This window comes from Rhinoderma darwinii, chromosome 7 (assembly GCF_050947455.1).
Source record: "Rhinoderma darwinii isolate aRhiDar2 chromosome 7, aRhiDar2.hap1, whole genome shotgun sequence".
Taxonomy (NCBI): Eukaryota; Metazoa; Chordata; class Amphibia; order Anura; family Rhinodermatidae; genus Rhinoderma; species Rhinoderma darwinii.
The window spans coordinates 30,476,512-30,489,653 of NC_134693.1; the positions used below are offsets into that span (position 1 = coordinate 30,476,512).

The 13,142-nt window shown below is 44.6% G+C and overlaps 1 protein-coding gene across 4 annotated transcripts in view; it reads left to right on the forward strand.

The window, feature by feature from the left end:
- The first annotated feature begins 4,583 nt into the window (after positions 1-4,583).
- The window catches only part of RASAL2 (RAS protein activator like 2), a 280,442-nt gene continuing 271,883 nt past the window's right edge, over positions 4,584-13,142 (forward strand). For 2 of the 4 annotated variants that reach the window (XM_075833092.1, XM_075833093.1), the window contains exon 1: positions 4,584-5,024. In XM_075833092.1, the coding sequence (XP_075689207.1) occupies positions 4,853-5,024 (172 nt within the window). In that variant the 5' untranslated portion in view covers positions 4,584-4,852. The remainder of the gene's footprint in view (positions 5,025-13,142) is intronic. The other 2 variants (XM_075833090.1, XM_075833091.1) reach the window with 1 other exon arrangement.

A 13,142-nucleotide genomic window follows, 5' to 3' on the forward strand; every position in this document is an offset into this window, starting at 1 on the left:
CACAGAATGAGCTCTGATCCCATCCTTATCTCTACAAATATGACTCTAACTGGGAGCCATTATACGCTTGTGGGAGAATGTTTTTGAGGACAATTTTTTTTTCAACTTCTTGATAGAATGTTTCTGTTCACTGACATCATGCAAAGATCTTTGAAATGGAGAGGAATTAAAGCAATACATACACACAGTCAAGTCACATTGTTATGACCACCAACTAATATCTAGAGTAACTGCCATGTGCAGCACGGATTTCAGCTAGACGGGCTACAGTGACTCCATAAGGTGCTGGCAGGTTGTCTCAGGTATCTGGCGATATGCTGACTGCAGTGCATCCCACATTTGCTGGAGGGTGCGTGGGGGAGGATCCATAGAGCGAACAAGATGATCGAGGTCCCACAGATGCTCAATTGGGTTAAAGTCTGGTGAATTAGGGGGCCCGGGAAGTACTTGGAAGTCTTGGTCGTGCTTTTCCAACCACTGTCGGACATTTCTAACCGTGTGACGTGTCACATTGTCTTGCTGGAAGATTCCATCTGCTCCAGGGAAGACAAACAGCATGTATGGGTGGGACGTGATCTGCAACGATGGATTCATACCCAAATCAGTTCAGAGTGCCTTCCTCACGGGACAGTGCAGAGGAGGAGGAGCATCCTCCACCCATCGTGGGAACGGGAATAGGTAAGTAATTATGTTATTATTTTTCTATTAGGTACATACATATCCTGGCATTATACTGTATAGGACAGCTAAGGGGAACATTATACTGTATGGGGCAGCTATGGAGGGCATTATACTGTGTGGGGTAGCTATGGGGGCATTATACTGTGTGGCAGCTATGGAGAGCATTATACTGTATGGGGCAGCTATAGGGGGCATTATACTGTATGGGGCAGCTATGGAGAGCATTATACAGTATGGGGCAGCTATGGAGAGCATTATACAGTATGGGGCAGCTATGGAGAGCATTATACTGTATGGGGCAGCTATGGAGAACATTATACAGTATGGGGCAGCTATGGAGAGCATTATACTGTATGGGGCAGCTATGGAGAGCATTATACAGTATGGAGCAGCTATGGAGAGCATTATACTGTATGGGGCAGCTATGGAGAGCATTATACAGTATGGGGCAGCTATGGTGAGCATTATACAGTATGGAGCAGCTATGGAGGCATTATACTGTATGGGGAACTATAGTGTATGGGGCAGCTATGTTTGGCATTATATTGTATGTGGGGCATTATACTGTATGGGGCAGCTATGGGTGGCAATATACTGTGGGGGAAGATTTGGGGGACATTATTCCGTGGGGGCAGCTATGGGCGACATTATACTGAGCAATTACAAGAGCTGCAGGTCCAAGGGGGGGAGGCGCTGTGTAGCACTATATAGAAGGGGGGGGTGCACTGTGTATCACTATATCTAAGGGGGGATTGCTGTGTAGCACGATATATAAGGGGGGGCTTTGTGGCACTATATACAAGAGGGGGAGGGCTGTCTGACGCTATTTACAGCGGTCTGTGTAGCGCTATCTACCGGGGGCAGTGTGGCGCTATTTAAAGAGGGGGAGGGCTGTGTAGCGCTATCTACAGGGGCCAGTGTTTGGCTCTATCTACAGGGGTCTGTGTGTGAAGCTATCTACAGGGAGCTGTGTGTGATGCTCTCTACAGGCGGCTGTGTGTGGTGCTCTCTACAGGGGGTCTCTGTGGCGCTATCTATATGGGGCTGTGTGTGACACTATCTACAGGGGCTGTGTGTGGTGCTATCTACAGGGGGATGTGTGTAGCGCTACCCACAGGGGCGTGTGGCGATATCCACAGGGGGGATGGCACTATCCACAGGGGGATGTGTGTGGCGCTCTCTACAGGGGGTTGTGTGTCGTGCTATCTATAGGTGGGGCTGTGTGTAATGCTATCTACAGTGGGATGTGTGTGGCACTACCCACATAGGGGTATGGCGCTATCCACAGGGGGGGTGGCGCTATCTATAGGGTGGGGTGTGTGTGGCGCAATCTACAGGGGAATGTGTGTGTGATGCTATCTACAGGGGCTGTGTGTGGCGCTATGTTCAGGGGGCTGTGTGTGGCGCTATCCACAGGGGCTGTGTGTATGTGGTGCTTTACAGTGTTTGACACAATTATATTCAGGGGCGCAGTGTATGGTGCTATAATATTTAGGGGCACAGCGTTTGGTACTATTTTATTCAGGGGTGCAGTGTTTGGTGCTATTATATTTAGGGGCACAGTGTGTGGCACCACAACAATTTTATCTTTGTTTATAGGTGTGGAAATGTTGGAAAAGTGAGGAGCCAAAGACATCTGAGTGCCAAATTGTGCAGAAATGGGTCTTAGCTGGGAGAAGTCGTCATGAAGTCTGCTCCAGATGGAGTAGAAAAGAGGAAAAAAACTATGTCGTCACCTGTGAGTCACTAGATTTATAGAGAATCTGTCATCTCTCCTGACATGTTTCTTATAGGAAATCCTTGTATTTCACAAAAAGTCTTTGTGCAGTCCAGGACTGATAGGTAAATAACTGTTACTATTCCCCTTGTCAGGAGAATGTGTCTCTACCCTTGGCGATACTGTCAGCGATGGTTGGAGACTGTCATTATGTAGGGACACAGCCTTTTGACAAGGGGAGTCGTAATACCCATTTGTTAATGCCTGGACAAAAAGGAAGTGTTAACAATAGTTACAGGGCGGCGGGGGAGAAGGGGGGCCCAACTTTGGGTAACAGCCCAGGGCCTATGGTCTACTTAAAGGGAATGTGTTGCCAGAAAAACATGTTTTTTTAAAAAAAATTAAACATTTAGTGTGTGGGTGATTAAACATTGTTCAAATTTTTTTTATTTTTTTCACGAGTCAGGAAATAGTCAGGAAATATTATAAATTAATTCTAATTTATAATACTACCCATTTTTGGTCACTAGATGGAGCTATTCCCAAAATTGCAGCATTGCAACAATGGGTTAAAAGCCCTCGCTCTAGTGAGCTCTCAGCATCCCCCCCTCCTTTATCCTGGCTAGTGCCGGGATAAACGAGGGGTTTGAATGGTGTAACCTCCTACGCTGTGTGTCGCCATTTTTTGAGCTAACACACAGTGTAGTAGGTTTACATACAGTAGTAAACACACACAAACACGAACATACATTGAAATCTCTTACCTGCTCCTGCCGCCGCGGCTCCCTCCGGCCCGTCCGCTCCGTTTGCTGCCGCTGGTCCAAGTGCACAAATCCGGAAGCCGCGACCGGAAGTAGTAATATTACTGTCCGGCCGCGACTTCCGGTCCACAGGAAAATGGCGCCGGACGGCGCCAATTTCGAATTGGACTGTGTGGGAGCGGCGCATGCGCAGTTCCCACACAGACGCCGTACACTGAAGTCAATGGGACGGGAGCCGTTCGCAGTCCCTATGGGACTGTGGCTGCCGTATTCCATGTCTGTATGTGTCGTTAATCGACACAGACAGAAATGGAACAAAAAATGGCAGCCCCCATAGGGAAGAAAAAGTGTAAAAATAAGAAAAAGTAAAACACAAACACACAAATGAATATAAACGTTTTTAATAAAGCACTAACATCTTTAACATATAAAAAAATAATTTGTGATGACACTGTTCCTTTAATCCGCTACTGCCCCAGACCATAACGCTGCCGCCACCAGCTTGTGTTCTTCCAGAAATGGTTGCAGGGAGTTTGTTCTGTGATGTTTCTCGCCTGACACGCCAATGTCCATCCGTTCAACGAAGCAGAAAACGTGACTCATCGAAGAAGGCAATCCTGTGCCAATCATCAATTGAAGCCTTTTTTTCCAATGCAGCTTTGTTAGTATAGGAGCAGTGACCATCCGTCTGCTTCGGAGCCTCATACGCAGTAGGGTTTGCTGAACTGTTGTTTTAGACACACGTCTGGTAGCCCCCTGGTTGATTTTCACGGTGATCTGCTCCACTGTAGCGTGTCGTTCGGCCCTCACGCTCCTTCGTAGCCGACCTTCACCTCTCACATCAATGGCACGTGGAGCTCCACAGTTTCCACGTCAGTTATTCCCAATGGAGCCATTTGTCCACTACGATACACTTTCACCACAGCAGCATGCGAAGTTCACAAACTGCGCTGTTTGAGAAATACCGCCACCCTTGGCCCGAAAGCCAATAATCATCCCTTTTTGCAACTCTGATAAATCGCCCCTTTTACCCATGGCAACAACGAGTGATATGTGTTCAGACAGCCGATCCCACACCTTATATACCCACCAAGCCAGCCACGGCACATCACTTCCTTCATGGGCTACGCGCTGCCGACTACGACAGTAGGAGATGGTCATAATAATGTGACTCAACTGTGTATAAGAAAGTGAAACCTTTCATTGACCTTATTGTACCACACACAACTGTACATCCTAAAGACACAAGGGACTATAAAAGAACCTGGCAAATGTTCTTATGGAATTGTCATACTACACAGCTGCCACTAGATGGAGCCTCCAAAATGCTTTCCCAATCCTTTATCGAGGAGATAGGTATTCCTGTGTATCCCAATTGTTCCACACGTTTCCAGCCTGTGGTCCCGCCCCCCTTCAGTCGATAGGCGTGCGGCTATTCATGTCTATCTCCCAGGGATGCCGCTGATGCCGCTCGGGGTTGGCACAGTGGAGTATCAGCCGTCGCTCCCGGTAGGGCAGACGCTGGCAGCGCTGTACGTCGTGTCACACAGTCACCCTGCCAGCTAGAGACAAGGTGCCAGCAGCGCTGTAATATCATCTCCCCTACGAGTAAGCCGTCGGGCGGCACCCGGAGTCCTCTCCCCGGGGAAGGCAGGAGGTCAGGGGGGAGAGGAGCTGTGCCTGGGCGGGACTCATGATGGATCTATCTCCCGGAGGGGACTCGTTATGTAGCGGACATGACTTGTTCCACAGCTTCCAGGACTCCGTGGACCTGGACTCTCCCTGTGCCGGAGGAGGAGGGGGGATGCTGGAGCGGATCCTGATGGAGTCAGTGTGTCAGCAGCAGGGCTGGCTCAAGGTCTATGGTAAGAGAATTATCGTGTAGGAGGGGTGTGTAGAACTACAAGTCCCAGTGTGCCCTGTCAGTTGCATGCTGGGACCTGTAGTCCTCATGAGCCACATAACAGGAGTTGTTGTACTGGGCTGCTTGTGTCATGACACCAAGTAAAGTTAAACCAATCATGTCGTACGATGTCAATATCGTACGATGCAAGACGTAATTATACTGCTGTGTCAACTAAAAGTCAATGGTGGCACTTGTGGTGCCATGGCATGTAACGTAGCATGATTTCGGCATCCATACAATTGCTGGGGCTGTAGAGCTGGATGTGCCATGTGATGCCAGGCACAAGAACTTTGAGTGACCCAAGCAATATTCTTTCTTCCCATAGAAGTCAATGGAGAGGTGACAACTGGCAACCATTGGGCACCCATATCCTGCACTTTTGGGGCCTGATGAAGGGGTCATGTTCACTGGGGGGGGGGGGCATGTTAGGATGTGGTTCTGGCTACATGTCTGTCAAAAGTTTGGGCAGTGCATGATTTCTGGACCCGTTGTCTATACTGATCTCTTTCCCACGGTGGCAAATTGTGGCCCAATTCAAGTTATGATTATACTGTGCTACCCGTCTAGGTTGCTGGAAATGTCAATTGATTTCAAAGACAGGGCTTTTTGGTGGCACTTGTCGTGCCACGTCCTATAAAGTAGGACAATATTGGCATGGTGGCATTACGACATCAGTCCTATATTGAGTTTCAAGCTTTATATCGGAACCTGTCCTGTGAGATCAGATCAAATCCTTCTCCATTGTGCCACCTCCTGTACCAGCATTGCTTGGTGTTGGTGACGCCAGTCCTCGGGTAGTGTGGATTCATAAAAAAGGTTCTGAGCACCCGTTATGCTGAAAGCGCCTCTCGATATATATCTTATTCTGCTATCGGAGGATTCGTTAGGTCATTGTACTTAATTAAGAACAGTTCCTCCACTCAGCAGGGAACTCTCTCATTCCCATTTGGCAACAAAACATAAGAGTTATTAAGTACACGTGTTGGCATTATTTGTTCAAGCAATTGTCAGATTTATTCTCTAGAAATAGTAACAGATTTGTGGCCGTTCTAATGTTAGAAAACCGCTTGTATTTCCTCCAAAACCATCAAACAAAAGCTATATTTAGCTGCAAGTACAGAAAAAGAATGGGAATGGTGCAGAGACCTTGACAAGGTCATGAAAGTCTTGTCGTTGTCTACTGCTTCATTCTGATAACTTTTTGGTTTCTTTTCTATGGCGTTTTATTCTCTGTTTTGTTGTGCCCTCTATGAGATGCAGCTGGGTGGCATAGTATGGCACTTGCTGTGATTATCGTGCATCATCTTACCTAGTCTGTGACCAGTCAGGGTATGTTCACACACAAACTCAAAATGTCTGAAAATACGGAGCTGTTTTCAGAGAAATTAACCTCTGATTTTCAGGCGTTTTTGAAGCTGAAAATGAAGCTTCTTTTCAGGCGTTTTTCATAGTGTTCAATGGAAAATAATCTCCAAAAAATGCCTCAAGAATTGACATGCTACTTCTTTTTACGCTCCGTTTTTTAAACCAGAGGCGTAAAAAGATGCCCCAAATGAACTAAATGCTGTTTTTCCAATTGATTTCAACGGGCAGATGTTTGTAGGCGTTTAGCTTGCGTTTTTCGAGGCGTAAAAGCCCCGAAATACGCCTGAAAACACTGCGTGTGAACATACCCTATCAGATGCATCACCTAACATGTTGGATGATCTCTATCGTGGGCCATTTAAACGAGCGCCAATCAATGAGGCAGCTTGTTGATCGGCGCTCGTTGGCTCCTTTTACAAGGCGCTAGTATGGGGACGAGTGCTCGTTAGTATGAGCGCTCATCCGCATACATATATATCATGTCGGCAGCGCGTCCCCCTGTTTACATAGAGAGATGTGCTGCCGACAACGATAATATTTTTCATTTTTAAAACGATACGACCAGCGTTTTCTCGTTCATCTGCAGTTCGCTGCCCTGTCTACAATGGACATTAATCGGGAACAAGTGTTCTGTGAACGCTCCTTTGCCTGATAATTGGACGTATAAAAGAGCCTTTAGATAGGAGTGTCTAAACATGCGCCAAATTTATCCTCCAGCATGAGCTACCGTGATAAATTTGGCACATCTAGTCTAATTCTTAACTGTTTTAATTTAAGACCGTATTAGTAAATCTTCCACGCTGTCTTTAAGACCGGTAAGAAAATACACTTATTCGGGAGTACTGGAGTAGTTCCCTGAAAGAAGGGGTTTTTGTACCCAGTAAAAAACTGGATCTCATTGGCAACTTTGGGCATCTACTTAAAGAGGCTCTGTCACCAGATTTTGCAGCCCCTATCTGCTATTGCAGCAGATCGGCGCTGCAATGTAGATTACAGTAACGTTTTTATTTTTAAAAAACGAGCATTTTTGGCCAAGTTATGACCATTTTCGTATTTATGCAAATGAGGCGTGCAAAAGTACAACTGGGCGTGTTGAAAAGTAAAAGTACAACTGGGCGTGTATTATGTGCGTACATCGGGGCGTGTTTACTACTTTTACTAGCTGGGCGTTGTGTATAGAAGTGTCATCTACTTCTCTTTGACGCTCGTAAATCTTGAGCTGCTCTTCATTGACTTCAATGAAGAACGGCTCAAATTACGTTGCAAAGAAGTGCCCTGCACTTCTTTGCCGAGGCAGTCATTTTACGCGTCGTCGTTTGACAGCTGTCAAACGGCGAAGCGTAAATGACAGGTTGTCTGCACAGTACGTCGGCAAACCCATTCAAATGAATGGGCAGATGTTTGCCGACGTATTGTAGCCCTGTTTTCAGACGTAAAACGAGGCATGCCTCGTTTACGTCTGAAAATAGGTCTTGTGAACCCAGCCTTACACTCCTTCCTCTGCCCCCTTTTCTTGCTCACCTACTGACTGTGGAATAAAGGCAGCAGGTGGAAGGCAATACATGACTTCATGATCAGATATGTAACACAAAAAGAAAAAAGTGGAACCAAAGTGGCTTCTAGTGAAGGCAAATAGACTAAGCAAAGTTCATAATTTAATGTGGGTATGCAGGGTCGACAAGCTACGCGTTTCAACGCCGGACCGGCGTCTTCATCAGGCTAATACAGACAGTGCAACTTACTGCGGTTTAAATACAGAAAAAATAAATAACAAATAACTGTAAGGTGAGACAAAAACCGCCAAAAGGCGGGTCAAAAGTCAAATGTCAATCATTGTGTCACAAGTAACGCACATCCACAGAATCAATTAATGAGCCCAAAAAATTAGTTAAAAAATATGAAAAACACTAACATATACTAAATACAATAATTGAAAAATTAGAGAATAAGTGACTATACATAAGTAAAAAATGATGGAAAAGATGTTATACAGAAGAAAGCAGATACGTAAACAAAATTTGAAAGAAATGGAATATTGTAACAGCAACATATGTAACACTCGCCCACATGATGATTGGGGAGACTCCACATAGAAGATAGTAAGAAAGAGGCAGTGTTGATGCATGATCAAGAAGAAATGAATAAAACACAGGCGGCGCTCAGACAGCGTCCCTGGCGTCAAGGCAACCAGAAGAATACGATGGTTCATGATCAGATGATACACAGGTTTGTTTGTAGTCTGTAACCATGGAGACACATGGTCTGCATTGGAGCTGTATACACAAAACGGTAAGATATTTTGATCAAGATTTTGCAATGAATCAGGCACACACATTGCATGTGCTGTACGGTGTTCCTCACCTGCAAGGTTGTTCCTAGTTTGCCTTCTGCCCTGTGCGGTGTTCTTATCATTGCCGTCAGTTCTCTAAACCTGCCATTATCAATATATTGTTTGATTTGGCTGTGTAAATGTTGTATATGGCTTCCTTACTCTGCAGTATATCAGGTGTTACATTGCTGTTGAACTCTGATCTTAGGCTGTTTCTTTACTTACACGGGCTTATTGTAAATATATTCTCCTGGGTAAACTTTATGTTCAGCTATTGTCTGTCTCCCTGGGTGGGTTGCAGTATTAATACGGTACTTTAAAATCTCTCCATCTGTGCTTTGGCATCTAAAGCGCCGATGTCATGAAACAGATGTCTAAGGGGAGCTAGAACACCCCCCATCTCCTCCCCCGGATTGGTGTTCAGGGGTGCACTAAGTCAGTTGCTCAGCCGTCCTAAAAGGACGTGCCAGCCGGGTTTCTGTCTCATATCAGTGGCCCTTTAAGAGCATCCCCCAAAATTCTCATAACCAGAATTGCCTAGCCTGGATCCAATTGTAGCAAGCTCTCAGCTGTGTGATGTATTACTCTTTATGGGGTTTCGGCCTTTGAATGTACACCGGAAAGTTCTCAGTTTGCTGATAGCAAGCAGAGATCTTGAAAGTGATTATTATTATTTCCATAAAACCAGAAAGTCCATACAGCCGTCTCTGTGGGCGAAACGTGTGGAATATTTCCAAAGCATTTATTCATACATTTCTATGTATGGACACATGTTAGTAAGCAATTCTGTCCCTGCAGCATTGGTCACCGAGGTGAACTTGCCTAGATAACCATGATTCAGCGCTGTAACCGGCAGCTGGGAATGGAAGTGCTAATGGTCTGTCTAAAAAATCCTCACCGGCCCTTCTGTTGAAATGACTTGTCACCCATGAGTCATGTTTGAGAGTCTCGTCCATTGAGACTAAGCAGTGGCCAGAACAAATTCGGACCGTTGCTTGGCTAACCGCGTTGACAAATAATTATTCTTTAAGGAATCCTTAGGAGTAGCCATTAGAGGAGTATGCGCATGTTCCACTGTTTCCAAGTCTGTTGAAAGGGACAGCGCATGCTCGTCCTGCTCTTCAGCCAAGAACGGGGACTACTGTCCCTTTTGCACTGGCTAATTATTGGGCAAATGAGCATTCATATGAATGCTCGTTCCCGATCATCTCCCTGTGTAAACAGGGCAACGATCAGCCGATTGAACGCTCATTCATCGGCTAATCGTATGGTCTATGCAGCACAAAATATTATCATTGTCAGCCGCACGTCTCCCTGTGTAAACAGCGAGATGTGCTGCCGACATGATGGAAATGTATGGGGTGCAGTAACGATCGCTCGTCCCCTTCGATATCCAATCATAGCACCTTATGAAAGGAGCAAACGAGTGCCAGTCAATGAGCTGTCTCGTTGATTGGCGCTACTTTGCGCAGCCCACATCGGGTCGTGTAATAGGATCTTTAGTGCCCCTTGTTATCTGCAATGATGGGGGTCCCAGAGTTTGAACCCCACCGTTTTTACTTTTTTATAAGTATAAAACGGGTTGTCATGGGACTGCGCCTTAACAAATTTGTTATCATTTTAAGCTACAACTTTTTGCGTAGTGTTTGTCTCGATTCTGATGGCAACTTCAGTAGCAGAGAAAGACGGTGAGATCAGCAGTGTTGGGTATTTGACAGCCATGGCACACAGCTGGTTAATAATCCTGCCCGGCCTGGGTTTATGACAGCCTGTCTCAGTCAGGGAGAGGAGAGGAGACTGTGTTTGCACAATGAAGTCAGTGGGTAGAGCAGAGACTATGTAAAACATAATCAAATGTTCTCAAATTGTCCATGACGTGGAGGGAGGTTGTAAACACTTTCTCATCTGGGGGGAAAACCGTGTCATCCAAGTCCATTTTATGAATATAATTATACAAAATCCTGTGTCACCCGGCAGAAAATTACAATATTATGTCAATGCTAAAAATCTACTTTTTCTCGTTTTAAAAAAGCATAGTTTTCATGAAAATCAACAATCGTCAGCAAAGCACGATACATCCGCAACGTGTGAACACGGCCTTAGCATCCAGCCTCTTTGAGGCCAGGATCACGCACACAATGTTGATGCCGTTTTTGGCTCAGGTTTTTGAGGAAAACACACAAGTGGACACAAAAGAATTGAGATTCATCAGCCTTTTCTTTATCCTATTTGTTTCTTATGGATCCACTTTTGACTGGCTCATAAAACTGAGCCAAAAACTGCATCATAATAAGGGTATGTTCACACACTTAACAAAAAACAGCTGTAAAATATTAAGCTGTTTTACGGCCGTTTTTGAAGCTGTTTTTCTATTGACCCAATGAAAAATTTCTTCAAAAACTGCTCAGGAAGTGACATGCACTATTTATTTTTATTTTTTTACGTGGCAGTTTTTCTACGCGCTGTTTTTAAAAACAGCCGTGGAAAAAACGCCCCGTGGGATCGGAACACCGTTTTTCCCATTGAAATCAATGGGCAGATGTTTAGAGGCGTTCAGTTTCCATATTTTCAGCTGTTTTTCTGGGCGTTTACGGCCCAATTCTAATGAAATCTATGAAACGCCTGTGGGGTCAAAATGCTCACTACACCCCTAGATGAATTCCTCAAGCGAAGTAGTTTCCAAAATGGGGTATTTTTTGGGGTGTTTCCTATTATTTTTGCACCACAAGACCTCTTCTAACCTGACATGGTGCCTGAAATATAATTTAAGAAAGGGAAGGCCCAAAAATCCTCTAGGTGCTCCTTTGCTTCTGGGGCTTTTGTTTCAGTCCAGTAGCGCACTAGGGCCACATGTGGGATATTTCTAAAAACTTCAGAATCTGGACAATACATATTGAGTTGTGTTTCTCTGGTAAAAACCTTCAATATTACAGGAAAAATGGACTAAAATGGAATTTCTGCAAAAAAAAAAAGAAGAAAATTTGCAAATTTCCCTTCCACTTTGCTTTAATTCCTGTGAAACGCATAAAGGGTTATTTGAATAAATGCTGTTTTGAATACTTGAAGGGGTGCAGTTTTTAAAATGGGGTGATTTGTGGGGGTTCCTAATATATAAGGCCCTCAAAGCCACTTCAGAACTGAACTGGTCCCTAAAAAAATAGGCTTTTGAAATTTTCTTAAAAATTTGAGAAATTGCTGCTAAACTTCTAAGCCTTGTAACGTCCTAGAAAAATAAAAGGATGTTCAAAAAACAATGCCAATCTAAAGTAGACATATGGGGGATGTTAGCTAGTAACTATTTTGTGTGGTATAACTATCTGTCTTACAAGCAGATACTCTCTCGAGAATACGCTGTGTCTGCACTGCCAGAAGCTGGGCGTTGTGAAGAGAAGTGGATGATACTTCTCATCAGAGCGCCCAGCTAGTAAAAGTATTAAAAACTCCCCGATGTACGCACATAATACACGCCCACTTGGACTTTTACTTTTAAACACACCCACTTGGACTTTTGCAAGCCTCATTTGCATAACTACAAAAATGGTCATAACTTGGCCAAAAATGCTCGTTTTTTAAAAATAAAAACGTTACTGTAATCTACATTAAAGAGGCTCTGTCACCAGATACTGCAAAGTCCAATATGTCACGAGAAAACAATCTCAGAATCGCTTGCAGAGGTAAAAGCATTCCCAAGTTATTACCACATATAGTAACACACGTCAGATTTAAAAAAATGGGGCTGAGTCATATGGTCCAAAAGTGGCTGCGTCCTTAAGGGGTTAAAGCATATCTCAATGTCTGTGCATGTGCTGTGCCCTGTAATGATAAAATATCGGGAAGATCCTCTTCTCATTAACAAACCTTTCCTTGTGTCCAGCATGCAGCTAGATAAAGATATGCATAAAGAAATCTGTCTTTACTGAGCGGTGCCGTGCGCGTGGATGTTTGAGATGATCATGTCTGACACCTGTGTGTTTTTGCATTAAAATTATCGGAATAAGCAGTGCCAAAATTCTGCACACCATCACAGACCCACAGTTCAAACCCAGTTGACTGGCCCCATCTCGGCCAGCTGGCATTCTTCCACTAGCGGATTTCAGCTAGACATTCATTGAGATTTGATCATGAATCCTGGTATCTGCTCGGAGATTAGAGGTTCTTCCATACTGATCCCAGCACAACAGTTGAAAAAAGCTTCGTACCTTAAATAAATGTAATAATCTTTACGTTTGTCAGTTTTGCACGGTTATTCATACCATCCAAGGAGTTTTTGCTGGTCTTAGGCGTTGTACAAGAGGCTGTGGTTACCATAGAAACAATAATGAAAAAGTGGCACTAGATTGCATGTCTCGCTGCTAAAACGATCTTATTTGCGTACTCTTCCAT